The following is an 11,647-nucleotide window of genomic DNA, read 5'->3' on the forward strand; positions in this document are numbered from 1 at the left end:
TAAGCACAAATGCATGCAAACGTATTCCCAAGCAGCATTGGGGAAAAACGATCCAAATGTCATATTTTGTGTCTTGTGGGCACATTTGCTCTTTACTAAAAGAAACCATTGCACCTACTATTATAATAAATATAATAATATATGTAAAAAGTGAAGCATTTATCAGAACTCACATCATATACATTTTCATTTTATGTGTCTCTTTTTAGTATTCATACAACGTACACCTAATGTGGCCTGAAAGGTGGATTTTTAAATTTCCATCTGTCCTAAATCACAGTGTCTGTTTTCAGCTTCAGTTCATGTGTTTTACCGTGGATTCCCATACTGATGAGCTTTCACAGTTGAGAAAAAATATTCTCGGAAACTTATAAAATGGCTCCTGCAGCATAATGCACCTTCCATCTTTATGTATATGTTTCCAAACTCTCACATATTATAATATGCCCGCATGTATTTGTATACACTCTTTATTCGCAGTTTTCAGAATTTGATGCTAAAAAGACTACACTAGTTTGCAAACTATAATGAACATCTACTGTTAACATAACATACACTGACTAAACAAAAAGATTAAGACTAAGTTTTTTTTATTTTAAAAGAAGTTCAGTAGAATACAAGGAAGGAAGTATAAAATGCTTATACAGACACATAACTCCTCTTAGCTACAGTCTGGGAAAAATCTGCAAAATATCTGCCTAGTAGGGAGAAAGTGTCCTCTGAAAACACAGTTCATATTTGGTAACTGCCAGGTTTAACTTGCACAAGAGGACAAGGAGTTTAAATTTTCGATTTGATGTGTGCACTGATATTTCAGATACCTCAATCTGAAGCATGCAATGCTCGAGGCATATAGTACACCATACTGGTATGATTGTGTTCTGTTCGGTTTCCTGTTTTATTTTGATAGTCTTGTTTTTCTGTCTAGACTTGTTTTACTTCCTTCCTTTAGTTTTCCGGCCCTTGTGATTGGCAGATGTCTTTCACCTGTTCCCAGCCCTAGTGTCACCTGTCTGTTATTATCTTGGCTTGTTACCTCCTGTATTTAGTCTCTGTGTTCCCCTTGTGTCATTGTACTGTTTATGGTATTTTGTGTTAGAGTGTGTGTCGTCTACCCAGTTGGTGTTTTTTTTTCTTCTATTATTCCAGTTTTTGAGTTTCTGCCTGTTCCTGCATTTGGATTTTGCCCGCTGTTACAGGACACCTTTGGTTGTTTGGATTTTGTTACTAATTTATTAAATTAAATTCTCAAACTTGTCTCTGGAATTGGGTCCACAATTCCCTGTATCACAAGACACGTACATATTGCACACCAGAAGCCATATTCACACAGGATCTTATCTTAACAAGGGTTCTTTCTTAAAGGGTTTTCACAAAGCTGCAGAGAACAACTTTTGGTTAGAAACAAATAAAATAAAATGATGTTAAAGATATTGACTTGTTAAATACTGCATATTGTATCTGGGATCTAATACCATCAGCATATGATTTTTTAGTAGTCTTAAAGAAACCCCACTCCACCAGTTATCGTAGGAGCTTCTGTTGACCTTACGATGTTTTGTGAATACGCTCCCAGGTGAATGTTCATAGCATGTTGTTAGTATTGAATAGAAATCTGTCAGATGTGAACAGTTAAAAGAGTGCAACTGAAATGGAAGTCTTTTCGGTATCATCTTGATGTTTTGAACGTTTCCATTTCTTACCTTTCCCCCTTTAATGTGTGATTTCTTGGTAAAGTTTAGAAGTTATTTTTATCTTGTGGTTTTCAGCTGTCAGAGACAGGACAGATGAGCCACATGATGTCTACTCTTTGTCTCCCAGCATCAGACAGATATTATTTTTAGCTTATCTTTTGTAAAATGGTCTGATGCCAAGGACATGTGCTCCATCATTCATGAATGGAAAGGAGCTGTTATTTATAGATTCCAGAGTAGTTTTATTTGTTATTTGTGCACTTTAAACACTAATTAATTTGGAATGTTGCAGCGAATGTTACATATGTTATAGGGGTTAAAAGGTGTCAGAAGAGGTGTGTGTGTGAAGTCAGTCAGAGTGTAATTATGAAGTGTGAACTGCCTGTCCACACAACCTTTCTTCCATTCCTCTGCATGTACAAGTGTGTGTTTGTCTGTACAGTACATGTGTAAATGTCTTTACGCACATGTGCATGTTGGTCCTCTTGGTGTGAGTGGGCCAATGACGAGCCAGATAATTCCAAAACTATTTAGTGTGACGTGAAACAGCATTGGAACCATTTTAACTAAAACTATCCACGCATAATCTCTCTTTGGTTTGCTTCTGTCATGAATAAGAATGCGTGGCACTTTTCACATATTAGTTTTTGTTAGCTGAGCAAAGACGTCTCTCCCTCAGTTTCTGGAGGTTCCTGTCTTGTTCATATGCTTTACCATAGTAGAGGCTTGTTCTCCATTGGTCGCTGCTTCTGAGACAGTTTTGTCCAGTTCTAAGGTTTTAATGTCAAAGTCTTTGAGATGGAGAATAAGCACCACTTTATTGACTGATAATAACAATAATCTTCTGCGGGTTTGTTGCAGAAGAATTGATTCATCGATTAATCATGTAATCTATTAAATGCTAAATGTCCAGGACAATTTCCCAAAAGTCCAATTTTACACATTTGAGAAGCTGAAACCCCAGAATTATTTTCATTTTTTCTTATAAAAGACAAAAGGACTCACTTATCAAAATAGTGGCCAATTATTAATTTTGTCAATCAATTTATTGATTAATTTAAGGACAACAATAAAATGTTGTAATGTAATAAAAGCATCGTTAATTCAGGTATTCTTTGTTCCGATAAAGACTAGATTATTAAAATCTATAACAATGAAAATACATCTCTTACCAGACAGACTTCATGAGATCAGTTACTTTGCAGGAAGACAACACCAACTGTGTGTGTGTGTGTTGCAGGGCGTCGGGCGCGATGGCCAATGCCTCCCCAGACCTGGACAACGCGGAAGCCCAGCGCCAGCTCAACAACAACAACCGACCAAGCAGCTCGGGATTCTGGGAGACGGAGTGTACCAGCTCCAAGCTGTTCGAGTGCTCCCGCATCAAGGCCCTAGCAGGTCAGAGCTCGCGCACATGCTTACTCACACACACACACACACACACACACACACACACACACACACACACACACACACACACACACACACACACACACTACAAACGCATCGGCATCAGTAGGTCAAAATGCCAATATGAACAGGTGAAATTTCCAAATTGCAGGGTTTCATATTTGTTAAATGAAAAATATGTGTCAAAACATTCTGAATTAGGTTTACAGACTATACAGTCTACAGAGTAGAGAAAACTCAGTTTGGTACAGATCCTAGCAAAAATCACACTATAATCATTTACATTTTTAATTTTCATACGTTTCACTGAAAATGAGAATAAGGATACAGCAATCATTATTCCCTCCAATAATGTGAATCATATTGTTATCGCAATATCGTCAAAATAATTGCAATTAGATATTTATATATTTATTATATATATTTTATAACATATGATAACTAGTATTAATACACCTACATTATGTGCATTGTGTTGGTTCTTTGCTGTTTTGAAAATTAGTTCAAAAAAAGGAAATTTTTAATTGTTTTATTATGATTTCTCAAAGGCTTGATCTTTTTCTAAAATGATAAATTAACAATATTTGAAGTTGATAATTTGTCTTGTTTAACACTACAAATCCTCTAAGTCATAGTTTTATTAAGGTTAGAAGTGTTAAATTGAAAATCAATCCTGTACATTTAAGAAGTCTCATCAGCTAACGCATCTCACAGGATTAGCACAATTCGATTTAATGCTATATTATTTAATATTTGACTTGATATTATCCGAGATGTGTCATTCAGCAGAAAGCAATTGTTGTTCACTTTCTTTTGACTTAACCCTGATTCTTTTATTTTCCTCAGATGAACGAGATGCGGTGCAGAAGAAAACCTTTACCAAGTGGGTTAACTCCCATCTGGCCAGAGTGTCCTGTCGCATAGCGGACCTCTACAACGACCTGAGGGATGGATACATGCTCACCAGACTGCTGGAGGTCCTCAGTGGAGAGCTGCTGGTGGGAAAACACACACACACACACACACACACACACACACACAGTAACTTATGATGGGTTTTGTATCAATTTGTAAGTTTTCCTCTTAATGGGGTGACAGTAGTTCAGTCCATAGGGAGTTAGGTTGAGATCTTGAGAAGGATACGGACCAAAGTACCAGAGTGTTGATTGGTAGCTGGAGAGATGCCCGTTCACCTCCTGGGTGCTGCCAGGTGCTCGTGAGCAAGGCACCGTAACATTCTCATCATTTTAGCTCTAGCTCTGTTTTACAGTTTACAATTGATGGCAGCATTATGTTTTTTGGCATGTATGTTTATAATCACTGTGATTTTCCCCAGCCGAGGCCTACACGGGGTCGTATGCGGATTCACTGCCTGGAGAATGTTGACAAAGCCCTCCAGTTCCTCAAAGAACAGAGGGTTCACCTGGAAAATGTTGGTTCCCATGACATTGTGGATGGAAACCATCGTCTGACCTTGGGCCTTATGTGGACCATCATCCTACGCTTCCAGGTAAACACAAACACATATTAAAGACATGTGTAGTGGTAAGAGTATTGTATGACATTTTATCACAGCTCAGTTATGCAGTTGTTGGATTTGGGAGATGTCTCTTATAGAGTTGCTTTTGGTGGAGTCATGACCATGTATATTGACCTAAGTTCTATCTTTTTGGTGACATACACGGGCTTACTGTGCTAATGGCAAGTGTTGTTTAACAATACAGCAAACACTCCTTGAAAACTTTACTACTTTGTGAGAAATACAACAGAAGAGGAGCTGGTGTATTTTTTTACAGGGCAACCAACACTTTCACGTATCACATCTGATAACTGATATCTGGTCCTAGCCAGGTTCTATCTGAGGTTTTTACTTGTTAAAAGTTACCTTTTCGTTGCTACTGTCGCACCAAGTGCACGCTCTTGGAAGAATTGTTGGGTTTCTTTAATTTATAGAGTGTTGTCTAGACCTACTCTAGCTGTAAAGTGTTTTGAGATAACACCTCTTATGTTAGGTCTTTCTAGCCACTACTTTGTAAAAGTACATTAGGCAAAAGGCAAAATTATGGACTGACTTTTTCAATGCCTTGATTCTTCCCGTGATGCTTAAACGTGAACTTCTCCATAAGTGCACTGAGATGCTGGCACATGTTTCTGTGCTATTTAGTGAAGCACAAGGATGCTGTAATCAGCAGTGGCTTCATTTCGGATGAGCTGCCAGCGGTTCTGTTTGGGGGAGGATGTCACAACTGCTGCATCATCAGTGTGCGACAGCAGTGTTTGGTGGAAAAAGCCTGAATGTCACTCAGGGCTCAGTAGGTAGCAGTCGCCTTCCAGTCTGCTCTTCCACAAGGACGCACACACACACACACACACACACACACACACACACACACACACACACACACACACACACACACACACACATACACACACACACAGACAAAGGTTTCCAGACCAAAGCAGCAGTGATACAGGATCAATTCCTGCCATGTAAGTATAGCAGAAGCAGCTCCTTTTCTACAATGCTTCAGTGCTACACCGTGGCATTGACTATAATGCTTGTTCAGCATTATTCAGACCCTTCTGTAACATTCATGGTGCACAGGTGCCAAGTAGCTGTCTCCTGGGACTCAGTAGTGTCATGCTTCAGCTGGCGACCTACCACAAAGTACATTTTACAACACTACTAGTAGACTTAGGCCTTAGTATGTCGAGTTACCCTCTGACAGCCAGGCTAATGAGACAAAGAGGATGAATTTTCTGTGTGTGCAGTATAACTGGACTCATAACTTCGGTGTAAATGTTGAAATAAATGTTGGATGATGATCACTGTTGAAGCCTAGTTCATGATGGACATTATTGATGTGTTAGTGTGCATGGCAAAGTTTGTGGTCTTTATTTTTGGAATCATAAAATCACTTCTTGCATAAAGCGTGTGTAAAATGTGTTTTTTTTGTCCTGGCCATCTAAGTTTCAGTATTGTATTAGAGTGTCAGTGTTTAATCTGAATGACATTGTGTGTGTGTGTGTGTGTGTGTGTGTGTGTGTGTGTGTGTGTGTGTGTGTGTGTGTGTGTGTCTCTCACAGAGAGAGTAATTATGAAGTAAGTGAGTATAGAGGGAAAGGATGGTTGGCTGATGGGAAACAACAAGCATCGATGTTGTGGTAAATAAGCACTGGGCGGGGCCAACTGTGATTTTCAGTCAGTGTTCACGGTCAGTGATGTGTGCTCAGTCATGTTTGTAATGATCAAAGACAGAATATGTAGTGAGTGGGGCGCCTAGATAAGCCTGGCTCCGCCCTCCTACGTACCTCCACTCAGTTTTCATTTCCCTTCAGTATACCGTCTGGGTTTCCGGTACATTCTTGGGTTTTCTTCGGCAAAATTTTAACCTGTCCAATCAGCGAACAGAGGGAGTGGCTGAGAACGATGACATTGAGGCCGTGTGCAAGAGTTGTAGCTTTGTGGCGACGGAGAATGATGCAAGCAAAGCCATTCAGTCCGTTGTGGCAACGCTGCCGAATATCCAGAAGTTAAAGTCAGAGCAAGAACAATCTTTGCTGAGTTTTGTTGCTGGCCGCAATCTTGTGGCCCCCCTCCCCCATGGGGTTTGGGAAAAGTTTGATTTTCCAGCAAGCTCCGTTAGTGGTGAATGAGTTGGCTAAGTAATATAAATGGAGTATTTTTATATAGCGCTTCTCTAGTGTCAACAACTACTCAAAGCGCTTTTACATAGTACAGGAACCGTTCACCATTCACACACATTCAAACGCTGTGGCCGAGGCAGCCGTACAAGTGGCCACCTGCTCATCAGGTAAACATTCATACACATTTACACTCCGATGGCGCAGCATCTGGGGCAATTAATGGTTCAGTGTCTTGCCCAAGGACACTTCGACATGGGACTGCAGGGCCAGGGATCAAACCACCAACCTTCTGATTGGAAGGCGACCACTCTACAGCGTCAGAGTGTAGTTTGCTTATGAACCAGGCCTGGGATTTTTGCCATTACTCAATTGGCTGTAACTGCCTGAGCCTTGATTCCAAATCGGAAAGCAGTTCATAAGGTCAATATCTTAAATTAACAAATCATTTAAGTGCTAAGATTAATGTCAGAAGGATGGAGAATTGTCCAGGGTTTATCTATGTTATGTTATGTTATCTTTCCCCCTTGCACTTTGACTTTCCTCTTCTCCAGTTCTTTTCCACTTTCCTCCCTTCCTCAGTGGTGTAAGTGAGAGTCTGCTTTGTCCAGTCAGCAGGTAGGGCCACACCACTGCAGTAACTGCACACAGGCGGAAAGAGTGAGCGACACAAAAAAGAGAGGGAGAGAGAGGAAAGAAGGGAGAGGATTGACATGCAAAGGAAGAGGTGATCCTAATGTATTTATAGAGACATTCATAAATAATAACAGACTTTTATCATTTGCAGTGACTTCAATTACAGTTTGTGACTTTGCTTGTGTGTGTGTGTGTGTATGTGTGTGCTGACTCATATGTAAATTTGACCAGACACATCGATTCAGAGTTTTACTGAATGCACATAATAATGTAATTTTGTTACATGGTTAAGATGATTGATGATTTTATACATTCTCCTGTGGGCTTATCTGGTACATTGTTTTAACAACGTTGTTTTGCCCTAGTTTTGATTCTTTAATCATCAGTCCATCGATTATTTGTTGGACATACTGATTAATCATTAAAATACATCGGAATCTTTTTGTATGTGTGTTCATGCATAGGTGTTGTGTTTGTGTTGTGTGTTTTTACATGTCGGACCTCGTGTCTGTGCGTGTGTGTGTGTGTGGGTAGCAGCTGATCCCAGGGTGTGATGTCCCCAATTACCTTGGATCATGTCACTGTGATGTTATTGGTTGAATGGCTGTCACTGTCACCTATCATCAGGCGTTACAATGGCTCTGCACTTCCTTGCACGGAAATCCTCAACTCCTATTGCTCTTAGTCAGTTTTTACTCTTAAGTCTTTCTCACTGCGCGTATGTTCCTTTGAAGTTTCAGGAATACTGTCAGGGCAGTTTGGCTCTGACCTTTGCTCTTGACTGGTTACAGAAGAAGTTGCAGCATCAGTGTTTATTTTATTTTATTTTATTTTAACAAGTGATTCAAATAGGGCTGGTGTTGCTCTTGTGGCTGTTTCTCCCCAGTTGGAGAAACCCATGAGCCAATCAGAGCCTTTGTGGGCAGGACTAAAGTGGGTGACAATCGTTTCATGGTTAAACAAATCTTAAACATGGTTACCTTACTTTACTTTTAATCATTGCTCACAATCTTTTAAGCATCATAATTATTATAGACATGTATTAAATACAAATTATCTGACTCATAATGGTGGTATGACTACAGGTAGCTAATAAGTACAATGACTCTGCTAGCGAGCTTGCAATGTTAGCCAGAAAGCCTGTGTCACTCAGGCTGTTCTTATAATCATTCCTTCATTCACTCCCTACCTATTAGCCTACTGTAGTTAACGCTTAGTCAGAGGTAAATTGAGATTCCGGACACTGAACAATCAGCATTTTTTGCGTGTAGTGTTGCAGGACTAAAAGATAGTGTACTACATTTCTTTTGCCATTATGGGAGGTTGTGATGGTACTACATCGTGCATACATTTACACAAAAATGTTGACACTCAAATAAAATGTCAGACTCAGTCACAGTATACTATAAAGTAAATAGCAAGTGATTTTGGACATAGCCTCAGGTACTCTGTTGCTCAACAACACACCAGTAGACACAGGTAATTACCTAAAATGTGAATAAACGTATGTTCCCAAAACGAATTAGCGCATGTATCGCGTCTGTGACATGGGAGGTTTAGGGTCCACGCCACAATGTCTTTCCCAAACAAACGCTAAACGGATGCTTCGTTGTGTTCTCGTTCAGATTCAGGTGATCAAAATAGAGACGGAGGACAACAGAGAAACTCGCTCTGCCAAGGATGCCCTGCTGCTCTGGTGCCAGATGAAGACGGCAGGGTGAGCAGTGAAATAAATATATGCAACTGTGAATTTAATGATCATTCACATAATTTAGCGAGTGGATATGTTAGTGTTAGTACGTTGGTGCTCCTTGGTTTACATTTAAAGATTTCTCCGTGCCCCAGGTACCCTGAGGTCAACATCCAGAACTTCACTACCTGCTGGAGAGACGGCCTCGCCTTCAACGCCCTCATACACAGACACAGGTAGTTAGACATTTTAATACTCCCCAGCATGTCAACATGTTAATATTAATTGGGAAGTTGCCAGTTTTACATGATGACAGCTGCAAGTAGAAAACAGTTTGCAATGTAACTGCATTTATTAAAAAAAAAGCAGGAATTGTTTTTATTTTCTCAGTTTACCACAAATTAAAATAATAGGATTTTGATGTAAACACAAATTACATACACACTTATTTACAGTAGATAAACAGACAAAGATAATATGTTCAAGATGATGGGTAATGACTGATTTAGGATTAGAGTCATACAAACATGACACATTCTTTTTTAAGATTATTTTTTGGGGCATTTCCCTTTATTATCAAGTGACAGTGGTTAGACATGAAAGGTGGAGAGAGATGGGGGATGACATGCAGCAAAAGGCCGCAGGTCGGATTCAAACCCTGGCCGCTGCAGGACTTAGCCAACATGGGGGGAACGCTCTAGTGGGGGAGCTAGAGGCCGCTCCAACATGACACATTCTGTCTCATCATCTTGTTCCCTCCAGACCTGACCTGATTGAGTTCCACAAGCTGACGCGGTCCAACGCAACTCACAACCTCCAGCAAGCCTTCAACATCGCTGAGCAGAACCTGGGCCTCACCAAACTCCTGGACCCTGAGGGTAAGAATGTTTATCTCGTTTTGGTGTCAAAATGAAATAGAGCAATATCTATAACCGTGCCATAAGAGGGATTTTACTCACTGAGATAAATAGCAATGGTGTGCCTCCACCTAAAGTCAAGCCGTTAACTCCTCTTATTTCTGTCTCCGCCAACTTCCTTCGGTGCAGATGTAAACACAGAAAACCCAGATGAGAAGTCCATCATCACTTATGTGGTCTCCTACTACCACTACTTCTCTAAGATGAAGGCTCTTATTGTGGAGGGCAAGAGGGTTGGCAAGGTAACGAATTACACACGTGCAGATACACACACATAGACGTTCCATGAAAGGTGAAGGGCAAGCAGTGTTTGCTAGCTAGACACAAGTAACAATTCATCAAAATGTGCTGGGGCTCACAAAAGGAAAAAATGTAAATACATGATAATTCCAAAAAAATTCTCTTTCTATCACTGGGTATCTTTCTCTTACAGTGTCTGTTTACTTCTTGACTCTATCTCCCATTCTCTCTCTCTTTATCTTCCTCCATCTGTCTGACTCAGGTACTAGACAATTGTATTGAGGCAGAGAAGATCGTCAACCGCTATGAGGCTCTGGCGTCCGACCTGCTGGACTGGATAGAAAAGACCATCGCGGTCATTAGCAACCAGAAGTTTGCCAACTCGCTGACCGGAGTTCAACAGCAGCTGCAAGCCTTCACAACCTACTGCACCATAGAGAAGCCCATCAAGTACATTTTGTGGATTTTTAAAACGGCATCTTGAAATACTATTACCAGTCATTTATTACAAAGCACACACAAACAGAAGTAAACCTACTTGTGCATGCCCTATACTGAAGAGCAACATCACACTGCTCGTAAATACTACTGGCAACTTTCGGTTGATGTGCTCTATAGGTTAGTTACCACGAACTTGTCAATGCATGTTTTTGGAATAAGTCATCATATATTGGTTTGAAGCTGTATTAAACACCTAGGTGTTCATACAGTAGATTCCCTCAGAGGGATGATTGGCCATGACATTGGACAGCAGGGTAGCAGAGCGGGCAGAGTCCTCAGACCTGTCCTTGAGCAAGACACTGAAACCCTGACCAACTCTGTGGCTGAGTTTTTGTTTTTTTGTGAACAAAGTTGGTACTTTAAGCATGTCCTACACAGGAGGGGACTATTGAGAGAGAAGAGGCCATATTGTGAAGCAGTAACCCAAACTAAAGTTTTTTTGTTTCTCACTCAGGTTTCAGGAGAAGGGGAATCTCGAGGTCCTTCTGTTCACCATCCAAAGCAAGCTTAGAGCCAACAACCAGAAACCCTATGTGCCTCATGATGGGAAGCTCATCTCAGACATCAACAAGGTTTTCTTTTAAATACTGATATGAGCGAGTTATTGATCGATTAACCCATGTGTTGTCTTCAGGTCAAATTTGACTCGTTCTCAAAACTTCTATAAGACAAATATGAGTTTCTTTTTAACCCAATTACCCAAAACGTTAAGTACAATTGCAAGTACTTTATCACTACTTTCATAGAATTTTGGGTAATCAATTTTACATCATTTTGAAAAAATTGAAATGGATTTAAAACCTGGCTAAACTTTGAGATACACAATTGTGAATATCCAAAAATATACACTCACCGGCCACTTTATTAGGTACCCCATGCTAGTAACGGGTTGGACCCCCTTTTGCCTTCAGAAC

General features: G+C 40.2%; 1 protein-coding gene across 5 annotated transcripts in view; it reads left to right on the forward strand.

Annotated features, from left to right (window-relative positions):
- The window catches only part of LOC117942516 (spectrin beta chain, non-erythrocytic 4-like), an 84,710-nt gene that overhangs the window by 11,909 nt on the left and 61,154 nt on the right, over positions 1–11,647 (forward strand). For 3 of the 5 annotated variants that reach the window (XM_034868011.1, XM_034868012.1, XM_034868014.1), the window contains exons 1-9: positions 2,948–3,092; positions 3,951–4,102; positions 4,441–4,614; positions 9,011–9,102; positions 9,231–9,311; positions 9,838–9,953; positions 10,122–10,234; positions 10,495–10,682; positions 11,188–11,305. In XM_034868011.1, the coding sequence (XP_034723902.1) occupies positions 2,948–3,092; positions 3,951–4,102; positions 4,441–4,614; positions 9,011–9,102; positions 9,231–9,311; positions 9,838–9,953; positions 10,122–10,234; positions 10,495–10,682; positions 11,188–11,305 (1,179 nt within the window). Of the gene's footprint in view, positions 1–2,934; positions 3,093–3,950; positions 4,103–4,440; positions 4,615–7,429; positions 7,477–9,010; positions 9,103–9,230; positions 9,312–9,837; positions 9,954–10,121; positions 10,235–10,494; positions 10,683–11,187; positions 11,306–11,647 lie in introns of those variants that run through there. The other 2 variants (XM_034868010.1, XM_034868015.1) reach the window with 2 other exon arrangements.

Source organism: Etheostoma cragini, chromosome 3, assembly GCF_013103735.1.
Source record: "Etheostoma cragini isolate CJK2018 chromosome 3, CSU_Ecrag_1.0, whole genome shotgun sequence".
NCBI lineage: Eukaryota > Metazoa > Chordata > Actinopteri > Perciformes > Percidae > Etheostoma > Etheostoma cragini.